Source organism: Papilio xuthus, unplaced genomic scaffold, assembly GCF_000836235.2.
Source record: "Papilio xuthus unplaced genomic scaffold, Pxut_1.1 DF828177.1, whole genome shotgun sequence".
NCBI classification, from domain to species: Eukaryota; Metazoa; Arthropoda; class Insecta; order Lepidoptera; family Papilionidae; genus Papilio; species Papilio xuthus.
In genome coordinates this window covers 4,650,715-4,662,761 of record NW_013530472.1, presented here as the reverse complement: position 1 = coordinate 4,662,761, position 12,047 = coordinate 4,650,715, and the positions used below count along the sequence as shown (strand labels likewise).

The 12,047-nt window shown below is 36.6% G+C and overlaps 1 protein-coding gene across 2 annotated transcripts; it reads right to left on the bottom strand.

The window, feature by feature from the left end:
* Nucleotides 1-129: 129 nt before the first annotated feature.
* On the bottom strand, nucleotides 130-9,388 carry Sym (symplekin scaffold protein). Of its 2 annotated transcripts, XM_013306625.1 has the most exons (14): nucleotides 9,060-9,388; nucleotides 8,776-8,969; nucleotides 8,220-8,415; nucleotides 7,260-7,441; nucleotides 4,919-6,546; nucleotides 3,993-4,226; nucleotides 3,596-3,811; nucleotides 3,303-3,409; nucleotides 2,657-2,762; nucleotides 2,267-2,278; nucleotides 1,996-2,114; nucleotides 1,254-1,397; nucleotides 861-1,010; nucleotides 130-504 (listed from the first exon to the last, which is right to left on the bottom strand). In XM_013306625.1, exons 1-14 carry the CDS (start codon nucleotides 9,105-9,107, stop codon nucleotides 454-456), a joined length of 3,387 nt encoding a protein of 1,128 aa, XP_013162079.1. In that variant the 5' UTR covers nucleotides 9,108-9,388; the 3' UTR covers nucleotides 130-453. The 2 variants fall into 2 exon arrangements, with proteins under 2 accessions (XP_013162079.1, XP_013162080.1); XM_013306626.1 differs by lacking the exon at nucleotides 2,267-2,278 and having other exon boundaries at nucleotides 132-504; nucleotides 9,060-9,387.
* Between the last annotated feature and the right edge of the window lie 2,659 nt (nucleotides 9,389-12,047).

The window sequence follows — 12,047 nt, the reverse complement described above, 5'->3', positions numbered from 1 at the left end:
CAAACAACACTACGTTTACGCATACACTACACTTACCTACACTTACTTAAATTTTATCAACTAATCTTACTAATATAAATGCGAATGCTTCAATGGATGGATGTTAGAAGGAATTTGACACAGATATAGAACAGCCTTGAAGAACACATAGGATACTAATTATGTTTTTTTTCCGCGCAGACCGAGTCGCTGACAACAGCTAGTAACTATAACTACTAGGTTAAAGAAACAGACATATCTTTTGTATATTATTCCAATTGACTCTATCTAAAAGAAAAACAATAAGTAACCAAATTCTTTATTAAAATTTAATTAATTGCAACTCATAACACGTTACGTAATATAAAGTTCTCGTTACAAATTATTCACTAAAACACTTCATTAATTAAAGTCAACATCAGAAAAGAAGCGACACCACTCAGCATCAGTGTGTGGGTCACTGTGAGCCATTCGTCATTCCATGCCAGGTGGTAATGGCTCTATGGGGTTGCCAGGTTGAGGTTCCTGAAAACAAAAGGGTCTTAACAGACTGACAGACGGACAACTTTCGTCTTTTTACTTTAAAGGAACCCTAAAAATCACAATCTTACTTCTAAAAAAATACGAATGTTTTGCTGGATGTTTTTTTTAAATTCTCTAGTTACATAGATCTCGTTGAAATTAGGCATAGATGTAGAATATAGTCTGGAAGAACACATAGGCCACTAAGTTTTATTAATTCCGCACGGACAGAGCCGCGGGTGACAGCTAGTACAAATTTAAAAATCAAAACAGTTTTCAACAATAAAAGAGACAGCAAAAAGCTCTCGAGAGGCATTTGACTTTGCCTTACGTCGCTTGCCTCAAGGCAGATAACTTACCATAGCGAGCTGCTGCAGAGGTCCGGGTAACGAGGCAAGTGCAGGTGGAGGCAGCGCGACCAGCAGCGGGCGGACGCCGGAACTGCCCAGCGCCTGCAGACGCTCGCAGCACTTCACCCAACCCTCCCATGCGACCTTATGACGCCATACCTGGAATATTTTGTATATATCATAAGGTGCAAAATAAGCAAACGGCCACCTAGATTCGCCGAAATAGCGAAACGATTTAATGTATTTTATTTTGTAAAGTCATGATTTGTGCATGTATACACAATATTCGGATCTAAGACCGACAAGAATCTACTGGCTTTAATTTCAATTGAACTTTTTAAGCTAAAATCTTAATTAATTTCGTCCATATAATTAGAATATAAATAGCACAAAGGTGGATACCTCCTTGTCGATGAGCAGACTGAGTATGTGTGTAGCGAGTGCGGCCAGGGTGGGGTGCAAGGTGAGTGCCTGCAGCACGCTGCGCATCATCAGCACCGGGATCTCCCGCTCCTCCGCCAGACGCTGCAGCACCGCTGACAGCACCTGTACACCGCACACATTTACAAACTAACACTATATTAATAGACTAGCTGAGCTTACATTTACAGACTAGCTAAGGCTACATTTATAAACTAGCTAATTTTACATTATCAGATTAACTGAGGAAATATTTTCAGACAAACCATGCTACATTTTTAGATAAGTTAAGGTGACATTTACAGGCTAGTAGAAACTACATTTACGGACTAGTAGAAGTTAAATTTACAGGCTAGTAGAAGTTACATTTACGGACTAGTAGAAGTTAAATTTACAGGCTAGTAGAAGTTACATTTACGGACTAGTAGAAGCTACATTTACGGAATAGTAGAAGCTATATTTACGGACTAGTAGAAGTTACATTTACAGGCTAGTAGAAGCTACATTTACGGACTAGTAGTAGTTACTCTTTTACTATTTTAGTTTACTTTCCAGACGAACTATCGCTATTCATACATACTAAGGCTACATTTACAGAATAGCTAAGTATAAATTTATAGACTAGCTGAAGCTACATCTATAGACAAGTCGAGAATCTCTAATAAGGAAAATAATGAAAGTAAACAGAGATATATTAAGAGAAGGGATATTTGTATTTACTTACGTCCTGTGTGTACGTGTTCTTCTCAGCGAAGCAAATGGCAGTCGCCTTGATGATGTACTTGAGGTCAGCTTTGCTCGGGTCTATAAGGTGCAATTCCACTAAAAGGTCTTGCGGTGAAACTGAAAAAAGTATAACACATATATGTTTGATTTCACTTGTTTTCTTTAAAGATGACTTTATTATTTATTCTTATAATAAGTTTAAAATATTTATTGATTTAATTATTTTTATTTATTTTATATTTAACTGAATTACTACAAATTGTACTTACAAATTATTATATCTGTGAAATAAAGTAAATTTTAAATATAACAAAATAACCAAACAATTAGTAAAAGAAAGCAAATAATTTTTATTGCCTTTTCAATAACTAGTTGTCGTCCGCGACACCGGTCACACGGTATTAAATAAAAACATATGCAGCTTATGTGTTCCTCCAGATTATGTTCTACATTTATGACAAATTTCATTGAGATCCGTTGTAACGTTCTGGAGATACATTCAAACAAACATCCATCCATCCAAATATTCGCATTTATATTAGTATGATTATTTCCAGAACAGCTGAGTTTATCTAGCTGAAATTTGACATACATATAGAACATAGTCTGGAAGAGCACATAGGCTACTAATTATGTTTTTTTTAACCATCCTAACTTACCAGGTGGTTCTTCATCCATTGAGTTCTGAAGACCCAGGAGTTTGTTGAACACTTCTCTGACCACAGCGGGATTCAGTTTAATCAATTTTGGTAATGCTGCGAGGATCTAAATAAATATTCGGAACATTAGTTTTAATACACCTCTCTGTTTATTTCAATATAAAAGAGTAGGATGGAAATATTGTTGGTTTTTTAGACATTATCAGTTAGAATCCTTTGTCGCGAATGACGCGTTTTCGTTACAAAGTCAAGTGTCAGAATGAATAGTGAGGGGACATAAACGTTGACATTTTAGTAAGGCTAGTGTTGTGCCAGTACACCGATACAGTGTCGGATTTTTTTTTAACTGTTTTAAGTTAAAATATTCATGGAAAAAAGGAGATTTGACGTTAAAAGGACTTAAATAATCATTAATTAGGTCTGAAAAAGTTAAATCTAAATTGTTTAGGTAAAAAAATTACATAATTTTTTGACAGTTTCCTTTAGAAAGGCTCATATTTTGTTGCAATTTGTACTATACCTAGTAAGGAGAGAGGGGGGATGGTAGATTTTTGTAGTCTAAGGTGAACAAGTGATTCGCCAAAATAACAAAGAGACCGTATTCTGCAGTTGCGAGATATTTTAGCTAATAAATCGGGTTACTTACCTCTTTTTTTGAGAGTCCCGTAAGAACGGGAATCAGGAAACGCACGTCGGATACTCGAGTCGCGTACAACTCACGCACTTTTGACACCAACTCCGGAGTAGGGGGTGCTAAAAAGTAAAAAATAATATTAAAAAAAAATCTAGAAAAAGTTACCAGTATTTTTTTTAAATTGAACTTTCTAACTAAACTTTACACTCTAAAATTAGTATTAAAAATGTACCAAAAGGTTCAGAATATAATACTGCTTTAATAAAAAAAAATCTTAAAAACAAAAAACAAACAATGAGACATACATTTCTCAGTAAGTATATGCACGAGCCGGGTGAGCAGAGTCTCAGCTCCGCGCGGACACTCGTCCAGCAGCAGGCGGAAGGCGGGGCGCAGCGCGGGATGGGCGGGGCCGTGGGGCGTGGTCGCGGCTCGCACCGGCCCCTCCAGCGCTCGCAGCACACAGCGCTTCGCCTCCGCGCCCGCGCTGCCGTACACACGCGCCATCTCCAATATCAACTCTGTACACAAACATCGACAAAACAAATTAATTAAATGTCATTTTACATACATATCAAAAAAATTGGAGTGTCTGTATATCGAGAAAAAACTATTACACATAAAAGGCTATTTTTTAAATACGATGCTGATGAAGTCGCGGGAGGCCGCTAGTTAACACATTTTTTTCGATTTTATACTTGCCTTCTTTCTCCGGGAACAATGCTATGACGAGGCTCAAGCACAGTTTGTACTGCTCTTCGGTCCATACCCTGGCGTGTCGCGGACTGATGATCTCCGGGGGGGTAGACAGTGTTATAAATCCCAGATGAAGAAGTGCATTCTTCTCTATCACACGTCGTGCGGAATCTGTGCTGTTCTTGTACACTTTTAGTGAAGATTTTAATGCCACTTCGCGGATTTCTTCGTTGTCACTCACTGAAAAGTGTTACAATGGTGTAAATATTTTTATCCTAGTACTAGCTGTCGCCCGCGACTCCGTCCGCGTAAATATAAAAAAATACTTAATTAATGTAGCCTATGTGTTATTTCAGACTATGCTCTATACGTATGCCAAATTTAATCGAGATCCGTTCAGCCGTTCTAGAGATATCTTCAAACACCCATCCATCCATACACATCAGATCCATCGAAACATTCGCATTTATAATATTAGTAAGTTAAATAAAAAGCAGCTTTTCAAGGCATAAATTCGAAAAAAAGAATAAATAGTATCCTATGTCCGTCTCCTGGCTCTAAGCTACCTCCTCACCAATTTTCAGACATATCGGTAAAGCCGTTCTTGAGTTATAAATAGTGTAACTAACACGACTTTCTTTTATATATATAGATGTGGTATAATTTATTGCTTTGCTTGATAGATTACTTGACAATTTAAAACTAACGTTTTTTTTTGCTTAATAAAACGGAAATATCAATATAAACAGAGATCAGATCTTTATACTACTAGCTCTTAGACTATGATTTATACAGGATGTTCTTTAAACAAAAAATCAAAATCAACTTTGTGAGAGTTAAAGATTCAGAAACAACCTTTATAATTTACAAAATATCTGAAAACAAAATAGTTAGAAAATCATTAAAGCTACAATAAAATAAGATTTACTCACAAACATGTGGAACTAACGAGGCGACATATTTATGAGCTCTCGGTGGTCGCATCAAACACAACTCTTCCAACAAATCCAATGCTAACAACGCCATTTTTTCTTCACTAACCAAATGTTTTAAATAATCAATCGCCTCCTCCGTTATCACCGGAGATTCTAAATATATCTTCCTCATTAATATATCTTTACTATTTTCCATCAATGGATCACCTCTTTCGCAAATTTGAGTTATCAAAGAACATAGAAGTTGATTATAATTTTGATCGTGTTTTTCATTAATATTCTTCAAAGTTAACGGATGACGATTAAATCCTTGCATTATTGAATACTCCTCATACAACCAGGATAATGCTAAATCAATTCTATTTACTGGATCTTCAAGTATATAATGTAGTACTAATTCTCTTATATCAGATGTGTAACTAGATGCAAATATCGTTATAAACTTTGTACGTATTTGTTCAGCACCACCAATTATGCAATCTTGTTCAGCTCTTAATATTCTTTCAACGGCTTGTAACATTAATTTCTCTTTTATATCTTTCGGTATCGGTCTCGTTAATTCTTGTAATTTTAATAATTTGACTTTTTGTTTCAATTTTGGTATTGACGGTGTCGGTGGAGCGACTAACTTCTCTTTCTCTTTTGTCTTTCTCTCTTCCGCTTTTATATGCTCCTGTCTAGTTTCTTCCATTAATTTGGATACAGCAGACTCCATTTCTCTTTCAGCTTTAGCGGATTCTTGTAGTTTAGCAACTGCATTCTTTAGAGTTACTTTTTCATCATCGTCTCTTAATAATGGTATTTTAGTTGTGGTTTCAGATAATAATGGTGGTTGTATCGGAGTGGGCGTGGGATTTAGGGTGGGCGTGGGAATAAGAGTGGGAGTGGGATTAAAAGTGGGCGTGGGAATTAAAGTGGGTGTGGTGGGAATCGGTTCATCTTTAATTAATGCTAATATCATTTTAGCTAGACTCTTCTTTTGTGTTTTAGTACCAGAATTTGGTATAGGTTTGTAAGCTGTTATAAAATTACTCGGCATTGTGGGTGGAAGATGATTTAAGAGGGTAGACATGATTAGATTGACAACACAATCAATGTTGTTCAATCCATCGAATATAGAGTCTTCAGTGACCGAAGCTTTACTTATATTAAAGCTATTCTGACTACTATCATCTTCGTATGTAAATTCACTGCGACTATTACTATCGCTTCCTTGACTATAACTTTGTGGTGAATCTATTCTAAGTTTTTTAACTGGATTATCATCTTTAATTTCATTGACACGTTTATTCCTTCTTTCTTTTGGTACAATTTTATTTATCTCTTGTGGTGTCATACCTATATCAGCGAGGAGTTGTGTCAAATTTGGTAACATATCATTTGATGATGGATGTTTAATTAAATTTAAAAGAAGCATTTTTAAATGTTTTCTCACTGAATTAACTTGAGATTGTGAGAGAGTTGGCGGTAAGGTTGTATGTAAGTCGCCTAATGCTTGGACAACTCGTGGCATGTACTTAGGTCTTAACTTAGCGAGTAGACATAATGTTGTCATGCAGGCCATTAAGTTAACACTTGATATATGTTGTGAGTTGTGGAATTTTAGTAATAACTGAAATATGTGCCTGGAATAAATATTATAAAACATTATGACGTCATGGAAAAATTTTAAGGGCTTCGGAAGATAAATTAACTTCAATTCTAGAACAATTGAATTTGAAATAAGCAAGAATTGTTTCATTGAGAAATCTATATAAGCCAGTCATTATCCAATCAAATGAACAACTATGAGAAAAACAATTAAGAGAGAAATTCGGGTTAGAGAGCACCCTGTATAAGCGAGAAAAATGTTGCGATCTTTTTTTGGTTCTATTGTATATTAACACTAAGCAAATATTTACACAGACAAAACACATTAAAAAATTATATCTCTATCTCTATTTTTTTTTAATACACATGGTGGCAAACGAGCGAGTGACCGTTGCCCATATTATGCGTTGCCTACATTTAATGGACGGAGGACAGGATGCGCAGAAAGAAAATATTTTCCCTTTCCATGCATCCTCTCATCCGGAAAGTCCACTACCACTTCCCATCCTTTCCTTACAAGAAAAAGGGTGGGAAGGGAAAGAGGATTAAATTAGGCCTCCGGGACGCACACTTATCAGACGAAACGCGGAATTGCTTCCACTTCACGCCTGTCTTCTGTGTGGTCGTGGTATTTCACCGGGTGAGCTGGGAAAATTCATGCGAAGATGTTAAAGCGGGCTCTACCATTGTTAAAGCAATTGAAAGAAATGACAATTTGTTTTTATACATCACATAATATCACACTTACTCAGCCTCTTCCTCTAATGCATGCCGTTTCAGGAACGGCAAGTGAGCGGGTAACTTATCCAGTGTGAACTCATCTTCGGAATCCTCACTGGAGCTCTGCAGCAGAACAACTTCTTCCAGAAACTTTATAGAGTGTGTTCTAATACCCTCATTCTCACTGTCTATCATGTTTAAAATCAATAACTGGAAAACAATTGTGCAAAAATCAAATAAATGAAGATCAAAATTATAAAACAACTAGCTGTCGCCCGCGACTCCTTCCGCGTGGATATATAAAAAAACTTAATTAGTGTAGCCTGAGTTCTTTCAGACTATGTTCTATATATATGCCAAATTTAACCGAGATCCGTTCTGCCGTTCTAGAGATTTTGAAGTATTGCATATACAGAGCTAATTTATAGCTATGTTCCATTTCTATCGAATTTCACAACAGTAATAAATACAAAAGTTTAAAAATCTATCTTACTAATATTATAAATGCAAATATTTGAATGGATGGATAGATGTTTGTTTTGTAGAAGGTATCTGAGAAACTTCTGTATGGATCTTGCTGAAGTTTGGCATAGATGTAGAACATAGTCTGGAAGGTTTGCATGGACGGACTCGAATACAATCATCATCATCATCAGCTCACTATACGTCCCCACCGAGAGGCTCGAAGCCTACCCTAAGTTAAGGGTGATTAGGCCATAGTCAACCACGCTGGCCAAGTGCGGGTTAGTTGACTTCACACATATCTTTGAATTTCTTCTCAGATATGTGCAGGTTGCATAACGATGTTTTCCTTCGCCGTAAGAACGTCGGATAAATGTACATATGTAAATCGGAAATCGAAAAACACATTGGTACATGGTGGGATTCGAACCCAGGACCTACAGATTGCAAGACAAGTGCTTGACTACTGAGCCACCGATGCTTAATCAAATACAATATCAATATTATATATATTAGTTGAACAGACCTTTAATTTATTAAGATGTTCCCAAACATGTTGCATCTCTTGTATTTCAGCATTACTCTTGCAAAGCCATATTAGTACATTCCGGTATGCTATACTGGCTGCCTGTATGGCACGCTTCTGTACTGCTATCACTGAATCTATCACTAACATTTGCAGTTGTCCAATTATCTTTGGCAGGTATTCAGGATATTGTTTACTAAAATTATTAAAAAAAGTTGTTTTCATAAGAGCACTCTTAAGAGCACACAAAATCATGTGTTTGTCTAGACTGTGCCAAATGTTGGATGAACAATTCTTTATATTAAAATGACAAGCAATTGGCTTCCCGTAAAGCTTAAAATGAAAAAAAAATGTGTTCATTATTGTTGCTTGTAGACATAGTTTGTGGCAATAGTGAAATGATAAGAATAAAACCAAGAACTGCAAGATTATATTCATAACTTCAACTATTCAGCTATTGAAGGTAAAGTTAACAAGTACCTTGTTTCGCACAGTATTTCTTAACTCAAAAGAAAAATAATTAGTGTATTGATTGTGCTCAGTGAAAAAAACGTACCTCAACTCTTCAATGAACGCAACAACCTGCTTTTTGACATCAGTAGATTTGTCACTGACAAAACTCAAAACATTTTCTATGTACATAGGAATGGTTTGAGGTGCTTGATGTATCATAACTTCCATTATTTTTCTTAATAAATTCGCCCTTTTTGTACCTTCCGATAGGCCTGCATCGTTTATCCATTGTACCAGCTGAAATTGGAAGGGAGAATGAAAGTCATTTGATTAAAATCTGTGTATTTTTAGTGACAATCGAATGAAATTCGTTTATCAGACACGAACCTGCGCTTGGGCATTGACTTGAGAACTTTGATGATATTTACTAGCCATTTTAAAGTATCTAATTACTCCTAAAGATAATCTTCCTTTAATCTAATGCAGCAAAATTGTTATCATTTTGCAGAAAGCAAAGGGCCACAATTGTAGAATCGCCACCAAGTAGATAATATATCGAACTCTTATTTATAAGATTCGAGATCTAGTCGTATTTAAATTAAAGAAAAGCTTAGATTGGAATAAATTTATTAATTATATACACTTAGTATTTATAGATAAACTCTTTCAAATTCACATTGCAATGGACCTCAACGCGTCCGATTTACAATGACAGATGAGTGACAGTTGATGATTGACATTGACAGTACATTTTTTTTAAATTTTATGATCTGGTAACGTAGACCTTTAGGTCTTATTTGACAGCACATTGGTTGAAATCAGGCAAGCGAAACTTTTATAATCTGTGCTACAAAAATGGAACGCAAACGGAGATCCTGATTTCTTTACATTTAAAGTTTGGATTATAAATAAACAACAATTTAATCTAGTTAATTTAAGTATGAAATTTTAAATTTGGCGTTGGTAGCAGATGCGCGGATCTGCGGATCTGTGATGCCCCGTATAACTATTGCCGATATCAGCTCATCGCTTAACCCCCTAATGATACGTAATCGTAAAAGGGACCTACGAGCATAATCAGCAAAATCAGAAGCTATCCGAATTGGTGCTCATAACCTCGTATAGAATGTTGGCTATGTCTGGTTTTTTTTGGACATAAAGGCTTAAATTCGTTTTTAAAATTACTCCAACGGCGGTCATTTGTTACCCATTCACTGAGCCACGTTTTAGCATCTCCTTCTAAACAATTGCCAATGCGAGAAAGACATTCGTGATCACTCCAATTATTAGATGACCTAGCATGGTCTACTTCTTCACACCATGTCATTAACACTCGGATCAAAATTAGAAATATAATAAGACTGGTTAGATCTCACCGGTATATTTATGGATCGTATCGCATCGATGATGCGATCGGCGGCGCTGGCCTGGACTGACGTAGCGCTCGCTGGACGCTCCGGTGAGGACGGAGTCGTTGAAGCCAACCGCTCTGGGCGCCCTTGAAGCGAGCTCGCAGTCACAACTTCGCCCAACTGCGACGGCGGCGGCATCGACACGGTAGGCTCAACGGCAGGAACGGGCTCGCTGCTGATGGTTGTCACAGGCACCGCGGACCTGGCCACTTTCACTGCGGCGCGGCCACTTGACCCCTTTCGATGAGATGAAGACACTACCTGTTGTTCCTCTAATGACACCAATCTATTCAAAATTTGTTGCATTGTTTCGGTTAAAATATTGCTAGAAGGGCTACGCCGTCTGTAGCGCGAATCATGTTGGCTAGAATGCGATCTGCGCTTTCGCGACCGACTTCTATTCTGCCCCCTCTTATTAGGCATGTTTTCTTTTTTTTTTTTTAGCAAGTATTTCAAATTAGACGTAATTCGAAGCAACGCATACAAGTTACGGTAAATAATTGATCAGCAGGGTAAGCACGGCAAAATATTAAAGTTGAGCCATTTAAACATTTTCACAACAAACTAACAAATTCAACTTCTATTCGTTATTTTAAAACGGAGAATAAAATAATTGGAACGTACTCACCAAAGTTGACATTATAAAACTTGATCACACAGTCACATCACGTCTTACTTACGTATATTATACGAAACACCGAAAACAAAGTGCTAATTTGTCCTTTTAAACAAGGGTAGTTACAATTTCCAAAAATATATTTCTGATCGTATGTCTAGCCAATTAAAGAAATAACAATGGAAACACATCGTATCAGGATGTACAAACAAGGACGTGGGAGTTTCACTATCCCACTTCTGATCTTAAGGATCAGAAGCAGGGAAAATTAAAAAAAACAATCTCTTATACACTACTACAGTACTTTTTGAATTAATAAGAAAACTAACAGAATTGAATAAATGTAATTAACACTAAAATGATTTACAAATACAACATTAACTTAATCAACTATCAGAGTTAAAATGATTAATTATTTTGGCTAGTCAAACGGGCAGAGCTTCCGCTGGCTTCAGTGTTCGGTGGCGAGTGTGGCCCGAAAATGAGGGTGCGGTCTCTTATATTAGCATCACTCCACCCTGTCGGAGGAAGCCATTGTGATTATATTTAAAATAGGAAGTTATTAAGTAGCCATTGTCAACTGAATTACTGTTTAACGTATAGTGTGCAATTTTTAATGTTTATTGATATTGTAAAAGCTTCTAATAACTTTTAATTTGATCTTACTTTATAAGTTACGTTTTTCCTAGACTAAATAACATTATTATCGTAATTTAAGTAACGACCAATCAGAGCAGAGCCAGGTGGGCTTGAGAGGGGTCGAGGCACCATCTTTATATACGGCGTTTTGACAGTTGTTACGAATATAGTCGTGAAGTGGAGACGGATCGAGTTGCTTGCACTTTGTCGTCGAGAAAAGTGTTTCTCCGACTGTTTCTGCGGCAGTTGAGTTTACTACGGAAAGTGACGCCTCCGCCGTCTGTCGGCGTTCGATGGGTCAACACCTTACCAGCCAAGGCACGGCAGCAGAACACTTCTGCTGTGGGTGCCGACTGGAACGGACATTGGATCATCGCGCGTTACTTGAAGATTAAATTGTCATTTGAAGATTGAAAAGTGGACGATGAACCCTTCTGCAATCGGCAACCCACCTAATTTTTTTTTTTCATAGGGGAATGCTTTATGTGGGATGCTCCTCCATAGCGGAGGCATACCCACTGAACCCCTCTGTTCCTATATAGTGTTTATTATTTTATTGGATTTATTTTAAAATGTTTTTAACTTTTTAACCTTTTAATTTTACATTTTTTAATTGTTTTAATGTTTTTTAACCTAGATGTAAGAAAAGAATGTGATATAATTTTAAGACTATGTAATTGATTTTTAAACACTTAAAATAAAGAAATA

What these genes read in the sequence shown, in the direction of transcription:
- Sym (XM_013306625.1), bottom strand. Translation starts at nt 9,107, where the DNA reads ATGGCTAGTAAATATCATCAAAGTTCTCAAGTCAATGCCCAAGCGCAG. An exon ending in AAGTCAATGCCCAAGCGCAG is followed by an intron (nt 8,970 to 9,059) that starts GTTCGTGTCTGA and finishes TTCCAATTTCAG; the next exon opens with CTGGTACAATGGATAAACGA. An exon ending in AGAACACGTACACACAGGAC is followed by an intron (nt 1,398 to 1,995) that starts GTAAGTAAATAC and finishes TGCGGTGTACAG; the next exon opens with GTGCTGTCAGCGGTGCTGCA.